The sequence below is a fragment of the Arvicola amphibius genome, chromosome 10 (genome assembly GCF_903992535.2).
Source record: "Arvicola amphibius chromosome 10, mArvAmp1.2, whole genome shotgun sequence".
NCBI lineage: Eukaryota > Metazoa > Chordata > Mammalia > Rodentia > Cricetidae > Arvicola > Arvicola amphibius.
Genome location: NC_052056.1, coordinates 58,768,126 through 58,776,853, shown reverse-complemented (window position 1 = coordinate 58,776,853; position 8,728 = coordinate 58,768,126). Strand labels below are relative to the sequence as shown.

The 8,728-nt window shown below is 57.2% G+C and overlaps 1 protein-coding gene across 1 annotated transcript in view; it reads left to right on the top strand.

The window, feature by feature from the left end:
* Nucleotides 1-1,612: 1,612 nt before the first annotated feature.
* Adcy5 (adenylate cyclase 5) overlaps nt 1,613-8,728 on the top strand; it is a 149,758-nt gene continuing 142,642 nt past the window's right edge. The window contains exon 1 of the mRNA XM_038344334.1: nt 1,613-3,294. Within this exon, the coding sequence (XP_038200262.1) occupies nt 2,161-3,294 (1,134 nt within the window). The 5' untranslated portion in view covers nt 1,613-2,160. The remainder of the gene's footprint in view (nt 3,295-8,728) is intronic.

Sequence of the window (8,728 nt, the reverse complement as noted above, 5' to 3'; positions counted from 1 at the left end):
GAGACAAGAAGGTTAAGTTCTTGGAGCCTCGGTTTCCACATTTACAAACTGGAAATAAACACACAGGCCCTGTCCCCCTCACAGCCCAGGGTTGTTACTAGAACCAGATGAGATTTAAAAAGGCACGAAGAGGCAAAGAGCTCCTTGGAAACGCCAGGTATTCTCACAGCTGTCTGGTGTTTCTTCTTAGTAACTATGCTCCAAAGCGGTCCTGTCCGCCCCACCCTGGCTGCATCGGCCTCACCCACTGCCAGCAACTCCATCTTTTCCCTTGCTGTCTTCCCGTGCCTCAGAGATCCTCGGTCTTTGCATCTCCTCAGTTCATTTCCGGGTCTGCTCTGGGTCCCTCCGTCCTCTCGAGGGACTCTTGACTCCAGTTCCTTGCGGCACTAGCGGCCGGGGTGCCCCCCACCCGGCGCGCCCTCCTTTGGCACCGTCGCCGGGCCACAGAATCGCCCAATAAGAGCACCGGACTCGAGTCTGACAGCTCTGGAAACGGCCAATAGAGCCGGACCAGAGAAGGGGGGGGGGCACAGCACCGTAGCTGAAGTTGGGTTGAATGGGGGTGGGGGAGAAAAGGGTAATAAAAAGAGGGGAGATGGGATTGGGGGCGCAGGACCCGGCCGGGGGTGGATGGCCCGCTACCCAAGTCCGACGAGGAATCGCTGGTTGACCCGGCTCCAGGCACCAGGGAGGGAGGGGCGCAGTGAAAATTTTAGGTGAGGAAGGGGAGTGGGGGTCCCTACTGACCCCGGGCTGGTCCTGAGTATGCCCGCGGGGCGCCGGGGCCAGAGCCCGGGGCGAGGCACGGCAAAGGGCGGAGGCGGCTGCACGCCGCTGTGAGCCGAGGCCCGAGCGGCGCGGGGGGCGGGGAGGCGGCGGGAGGAGGGGATGCGGAGGGCGCTCCGGCGGCGGCGGCGGCGAGCGGGCGAGAAGGGAGGAGCAGCGCGATCGGCCGGAGCGGCGCAGGGCCCGAGGCGTGCATGGCGCGCCCGGAGCCGGGCTCCCGCGGGCCCCTCGGGAGCGCCCCGGGGGCGCCGCGGCTCTTTGGCCGGCTCCTGTCGGCAGGCTGCTGTTGAGCCGCAGCCCTCCTTCGCTGGATGCCGTGGTCCCCGGGAGAAGCCCGCCTGCGTTGGGGCAGAACGGCGGCGGCGCTGCGCCGGATTCCGCCCTCCGCGTAGAGGTTCTGCGCCCGGCCACGGTGGGCCCGCCGCCGGCAGCGAGGAACCGGAGGCTTGCGGAACCAGAGACTCAGCCCTCGGGACCGGAGGGTGCGAGCCAGCCTGCTGGGTCTGGGGAACGGAAAGAGGCGAGAGGGGAAGGGCCGCACCGCACGAGCCGGTCCTCGCCCCCGCCCCCTGCGCGGACGCGCCGGAGGCTCGGCTCGCTTTTCGCGGGGGCCACGCTCCCACTCGCGCTGCCGCCGGAGGTGGGGGATGAGGGTGACGGCCCCCCCGGGCTCCAGGACCCTCCTCCCCAGGGCTCGGGAGCTCTTGCTCCGCCCGCCGCCCCCTCCCCCGTCCTCTCCACCCCCCATCCCACCTCCCCACCCCTCGTAAGAAAATAATGCTGGCAGGAGCCTGCACCTCCCAGTCGCTCCCAGTGCACCGCGAGCAAAGGGCACCCGCTGAGTCTCCGTGCCGGGACCCCTACCGAGCCGCCCGCACCGCCACTTCGCCTGGAGAGCCGCTGCGCTCCGCTTAAGCAGAAGCGGCGAGCGCCGCACCCGGGAACTGCCAGCTTCAGAGAGGCACCGCCCGCAAGGACATCTCTCCGTCCCGCCTGATCCGCAACTCTCGGCCCTCGTCGAGCTCGACGCGAGCCAGGAGTCCGGACGTCCCTGCGCGCCACGCTGCAGCCGGAGCTGTCCCTACTGCCCCCGCTCGGAGCCAACTCCGTCTCGGACCTAGGACTCTAGACTCTGATTCGCAGCTACTTCTCACCTCGGGGCTGCGCTGTCTCCCCGCTAGCCTTCTCCCCCGTTGTCCTCCACCGCTCAGGACGGGGGTGCCACGATGTCCCGCTGCTGCTCAAGGCCCCGGGCCACCCTCGACGTGTGACCCTAGTCTAGTCCCCCTGCTTGGCCGTCCGCCCTCTCCTTGGAGACCCCCGGCCCGGCCTCCGGGGGAAGAGGAAGAAGACGACGAGGCCGAGGGGGGGATGTCCGGCTCCAAAAGCGTGAGCCCCCCGGGCTATGCTGCACAGACAGCGGCGTCGCCGACGCCCCGGGGAGGCCCGGAGCATCGTGCCGCGTGGGGAGAAGCCGATTCCCGCGCCAATGGCTACCCCCACGCCCCTGGGGGTTCTGCTCGCGGCTCTACCAAGAGATCTGGGGGAGCAGTGACCCCACAGCAACAACAACGCCTGGCCAGCCGTTGGCGCGGCGACGACGACGACGACCCTCCACTAAGTGGTGATGACCCTCTGGGTGGGGGCTTCGGCTTCAGCTTCCGTTCCAAGTCCGCCTGGCAGGAGCGCGGTGGCGACGACGGCGGTCGCGGCAGCCGGCGGCAGCGGCGGGGCGCGGCTGGAGGGGGCAGCACCCGGGCGCCCCCTGCGGGCGGCAGCGGCGGTTCGGCCGCGGCCGCGGCGGCCGCAGGTGGCACAGAGGTGCGCCCTCGCTCGGTGGAGCTGGGCCTGGAGGAACGTCGTGGGAAAGGCCGCAAGGAGGATGAGCTGGAGCCTGGCACGGATACTGTCGAGGATGGAGATGGATCTGGAGATGGCGGCAGTTCGGTGGGGTCAGGCTCTGGGACCGGTGCGGTGCTGTCGCTGGGCGCCTGCTGTCTGGCCTTACTGCAGATCTTCCGCTCTAAGAAGTTCCCGTCGGACAAACTAGAGCGACTGTACCAGCGCTACTTCTTCCGCCTAAACCAGAGCAGCCTCACCATGCTCATGGCCGTGCTGGTGCTTGTGTGCCTGGTCATGCTGGCCTTCCACGCCGCGCGGCCCCCGCTCCAGCTACCCTACCTGGCTGTGCTGGCAGCTGCTGTTGGCGTGATCCTTATCATGGCCGTGCTCTGCAACCGTGCAGCCTTCCACCAGGACCACATGGGCCTGGCCTGCTATGCACTCATTGTGGTAGTGCTGGCCGTCCAGGTAGTGGGCCTGTTGCTGCCACAGCCACGCAGTGCCTCCGAGGGCATCTGGTGGACCGTGTTCTTCATCTATACTATCTACACGCTGCTGCCTGTGCGCATGAGGGCCGCAGTGCTCAGCGGGGTGCTTCTGTCGGCCCTCCACCTGGCCATCTCTCTGCGTACCAACGCCCAGGACGAGTTTCTGCTGAAGCAGGTAGGGACTCACCTGGCCACACTGGGTTGAGGGGTGGTCAGGCCTCAGCCTGATTTTAAAGTAAAGGGATCCAGCCCATATCAGTAAAGACCAGTCAAAGTGACCAGAGAAACAAGGCTTCAAAGTCTATGTGACTTCCAGGCCTAGCTTCAGGCCTAGCTTCTCTATCCACTAAGGACTACTTTTGTACGACTTGTAATGTTGTCAGTCTGGTAGTGGGCATGCTTCAGACTAGGCACAACTGTCAATTCAAGTGAGGAAGGAGAGTTTGAGAAAATCGCAGTCTCTGGTCCTGTATACAGAAGGCTCCTAACAAAAATGGCCAGGCCTTCTAACAGTCAACCTCTCCTGAGCACCACTGTGGGTTTATTAGCTAGTCCTGGGTACACAGTTGTGGAAGAGAGACCCTGGGCACCCCTTGCCCAGCCTTAAGGAGGAGTCTGTAACTGGGCCCCCTGAGGCTCTTGGAAGGTGGAGAGATCTTGAAGGAGGATTGATAAATTTGTTTCTTTGCCCAAAGTGCCCCAAACCCAAAACCTGCCTTTTGCAAAAGTGAGAAAGAGCTGCAGAGATGTGTGCTGACCGTCCCCTTTCTGGCTTTGCTGAATGTCCTTATCCCTTCTAAAGGACACTCCCATCCATTAGACACTCCTATTGCTCTTGTGGGAACTTTATATTCCTAATGGGACTTGTTAGGCAAACCTAGAATTGTGGACTGAATAGGACATTAAACTTAGGATTCTTGGTTAACTGGTGACTTGGGCTTGGGTGAGATGCTCTCCCTGGTATCCACACCGTGTTCTCAGTCCCAGTCTATGAGCCCTGCTGGGTCTGCTTGTTAGCATGTTGCTCGGTTGGAGAGTCAAGTGGGGTGTCGCAGCAGGTGAGTGTCTTGACTTTAGGATGCCACTGCACACCCCTCCCCATCTCTTGACATCTGTCTCTTTTCATAGAGCCTCTTAGTCACTGCTGTCCTGCTTCTCCACACTTTTCCCCAGACTTTGATCCTGTTGATACTGGGGATGCTCGCTTGTGCCCTCTGGATGCCTCCTTATCCACAGGGAATGCAAGTCATATGGAGTCTGGCTAATCCTTCAGGGCACTGTGAAGCGACCTCTCTGGGTCTCAGGTTTCTCTTGTAGAGAATGAGAGGGTTGACAGTGCCCCTTCCACTCCCAGCATCCTCAGTGTGGAGCCCCTTCCACTCCCAGCATCCTCAGTGTGGAGCCCCTTCCACTCCCAGCATCCTCAGTGTGGAGCCCCTTCCACTCCCAGCATCCTCAGTGTGGAGCCCCTTCCACTCCCAGTGCCCTCAGTGTGAAGCCTCACCTCCTGCAAGAATCTTCTCTCAGGGCCACTCTGGACTCTTTCCCCGTTGCTTGGTTAGCACAGGACTCAGAGGCATGTTGAAGTGCCTGTTAATCTCTGGCACTCATTGATTTTGAACCCTGTCCAGCATAACCTCCTTGGATTCCTGGGGTATCCAACTCTATTTCTCCTTCCCTCTTTCCCCTTCCCCCAGAATACTTAGTAGTGATTTAATAACTTCTTGCCAGCTTAGTTGGGGGTCCACTGACTGGGAACAGGTTAAGTTGGTGATGGTAGCTTTTCCGATGTGGCATCAGAAAGAGGGGGGGTATGTGTGTAGAGATCAGCTTTGAACTTGTGAGAGATCCTCTGAGACGGGGTTGTTGTTTGGAAACGTTACTACTGTTGCTATGGAGCCATGGTCTCAGATGGGGGTTGTGTCAGCGTAGGGTAAGTACAGCTTCTCTTTGGAAGGAAGGACACTTGGTTTGAGTGTGGCTGTGGAGGTTTCCAGGATAGCTCAAGGTATTCACAGAACCAGACTTGGGAACTTGAAGTCTGCCAATGATTTGAAGCAGACCATCTCTTAGGAGATGGGGATAAAAATCAGGGAAAAAGGCCCCAGCCCTAGGGTGCTGTAGCTTCCTCCTAGCGTGAGCAACTGGTGCAACCTTGTCTGCTAGGTGGGCTCTCCCTTGCGGTTCCTCAGGCTAACTCATCCTTCTCCCTCCCTCCCCGCTCCACCCAGCCACACTCCAGGCTTCTTTTCCCTTTGTGGTCTTTACACTTTTTCCTTGGCTGCAAGGCTTTGGCTAGGTTTATACTTAACTTTTTTTTTTTTTTTTTTTTTTTTTTTTAGCTGCTCTCAGTCTAGCCGGGGTTGTTAGGAATGGGCCAAGGCAGGGGAGCACAAACATTCTTTCTATTTGGCCTTCGAGAAAACGGTATCTTTTTGGGGTTTGTACTTGATGTACCTTTCAGATTATGCCTGAACTAGAATTGGTCTTCTTGAGGGAAAGCTGGCTGGGTGTTGGGGAAATGGTAGTGGGACAGGACAGATCAGCCCCGCATTTACTTCTGCCTCCGATTGCTCTCCAGCAGCAGGTGTTTGAGGGTGACTCAGGTTTGATGTTAGTTTTTCCCCCCTAATAAAGACACGTACCTGGGACAGGTAGTGACAGTGAACCTGTTCTAGCATTTGAGCTTTGACCGTCTCGGTCACACAGCAGGCTGACAGTAAATTATGTGAACATTTCTTCACTTCTGCCGTGCTGCCCTCTGCCCTCTTAGAGCCTCATTGGGGTCTTGGCGCGATCTTGTCTGTGCATCATTTTCTGCCCAGCCCCTTTGATATGCAGGTTCTGTCCTTGACTCTAGGCAGAGAAGCTGTGCTTGGTTTCTTACTGTGTTGGTCTTTACTCAGGTGACAACTAAGACCCCAGGTGGAAGGCCTCTTGGTAGCGCTCGGTGTGTCTTTCTTCCAGTTCTTTGTCTCTAGCTCCTAGAGACTTGCCACCCCCTCCTCGGCCCCTCTTCTCTCCCCACCTGCTCCTTTCCTCTCACTTTCTTTTCCTACCCCAACCACTCCAGCACCCCTGTTGCTCTCTGCCCACCTAGCCCTTCCTTGGCCTTTCAGCTCGTTCTGCTTTCCTCTCTTTCACCTCCCATTCCCGGCCTCTCAGCCTTTCCTGTGCTCCTGACTTGCTCTCACCACTTCATCCCCTCGCTGGGGTACAGTAAGAGCGTCATAGGTTGTTTTTTTTCCTCCTCTTTTGCCTGTTAGCGGTCCCTCTGCTACACCCATACCATAAATAACACTCGAGCATCTGCCAAACACATTCCTCACTTGTGTTAATAGGCTGCAATGATGCTGGAGCCTGTTGCCACGGCAACCTCATTTTTGTTTGACTGTATCCCACTCTGCTACATAAAGCCTCTGTGTGCACTCACACACAAACAAGCATGCTCCCACAACTATTACCCATGCTTGTCTGTCAAAGAATATTTTGGAGACAATGTCCTTGGAACCTGTGGGGGTGAAGTGTTCATTTGAGTCTGAAAAGATAGTCCCTTCTTCCTCTGAGAGATACCTTAGGAGACGGTATGGACGGAAAAGTGCTTTGGGAAGTAGGAACACTGTTCAAACGGGAGGTGTTTTATTACGTAGCCACGTGTGGCTCCTTGGGAGAAGACTCTGATCCTGCCGGTGTCTCGGGGAACTTGCCGTGTGGATGCCCATCCTCCTTGAATTCTTATCTTCCTTTAGCTCCTCACCCTTATCCTCTCCAGTATCACTGGGGGAAGCTTAGCTTGGCGGCTTCTTGCGTTTCTTCTTTTGTGCCTGCTTGAACCCACAACTGTCACCAGTTGTTCCAGCCGTCCGGATGGCACAGGCACTGTGTGGGAGATGTTCTGTGACTGCGCGTGCGAATGTCTGCCTCAAGGAAGTAAGGGGTGGGTGAGGATGTAGGTCAGGAATGGAGTCCCATGACTGCCCAGGGACAAACACGTGTGTGTGTGTGTGTGTGTGTGTGTGTGTGTCTGTCTGTCGTCTGTCTAGTGCTGGGGTGGCCGGAAAGCCTTTCAGAGGAGATCCTTGCAGTGCTGACCTTGTTTTGGGCTAGGTTCCCAGGGCCCTTGCCTTTCTTATTATTCTAATGATAACAAATTATCGTTATTGACCTGAGCTCCTCAGGGAGTACTCTGCTTGTGCTGCCCCTCCTTTTTAATCATTGGGAGGAGGGGTTGGGCTTGAGCGATCTCCTCCCTGGTCCTCCCCTCCTCGTGCTCCTGCAGCCCATGTGCTCCACAGCGCTGGAACACCTGCTGGGAAGCTGCCTCCTCCTCTGGAACATGGCCCAGAGGCCTTCTGATGGGTCACCGTGGCCTCCCGAAGTATGCCGCTGGGTCATGTGGAAGAGGACACACTTCTACTCTCCAGGCCCAGCAGTGTCTGTCACCAGCAACTTCATCACCTGTATTTCTGTGCAAGGGCAATCTGGTCACAAACAAAGCCAGCAGCCTGGAGTCCGGGTTGACTTTAAATCTAGAGCAGAGGAGGGTTTGTTTGTCGCCCCTCGGGGCTCATTGCATCTGCGGGCTCTATTTCCTAATTGGTTTCAATTCTGTTTTCCTCTTCCTGGCAGCTAGGACAGGGTGCTTGGAGGGAGTCAAAGTGGCTCCTGATAAGGGTTCGAGCAGGCCTCTGGATTGGGGGCTGGGGTCCTTTGCTAGGTCTTAGGGGATCAGTAGCCTGAGAGGGAGGAACCTGTTGGTGAGAACTCAGCTGAGGGTCAGAATGTGCTGCTGTGATATCTACAGGGATGCTCACAGTTCACAATTCAGTCTGAGTTACCTGCAAGTAAGAGCTCAGGTCTTTGTGCTGAGGAACAGCTCACGTCCGTCCCTGCAGAGGACAGACAACCTCTTCCCAACCTCACAAGTTGTCCTGTGTAGACAGGCCCTGGCCATGAGTCCCTGTCAAAGCTGACAGCTAGCAGGAGAATAGGGCTGTGGCCCAGGATTGGATTAGGCCACCTCCTCTCCTGAGAGATGTGACTGGAGCTGCCACTAGGGTCCAGCCAAATGTGGCAGTAGGGGTGGGTCAGGGAGCCCCAGGAAGGGGTCTCCCTGGGCTATTCCAGCTTCCAGCTGGGTGACTTCCAGTCCACAAGGTACCACAATAGCACCTTAGGTAACGTTTTGTAGCAGGCCCAAGTTGTGATCATTTACTTTTCGGGAGTGTTGGGAATGGAAAGTTTGCTCAGGGAACTTCACCATTCTTTCCCACAAATCTCTAGGGTATAGTTATATAAGTAATGTTCTGGTATGTTCTTCTCTCATCTGTGCTTATCAGATTTGGGGAGGCTGGCTTATGGGGAGCAGGACAAGCATTCATTTCCTTTCCCAAATGCAAAACTTAATGGAGCAAATTGGAAAGGCAAAGTTTTACACACACACACACACACACACACACACACACACACACACACACACACACACACACACACACACACACACACACACACTTTCCCCTGCTCAAGGCAATTATAAAATGGGAGAAGCTCTCAACAGCACTGTGAACAAAATCTGGGCATTTCTAGTTAACAGACAGCAAGTCCATCTT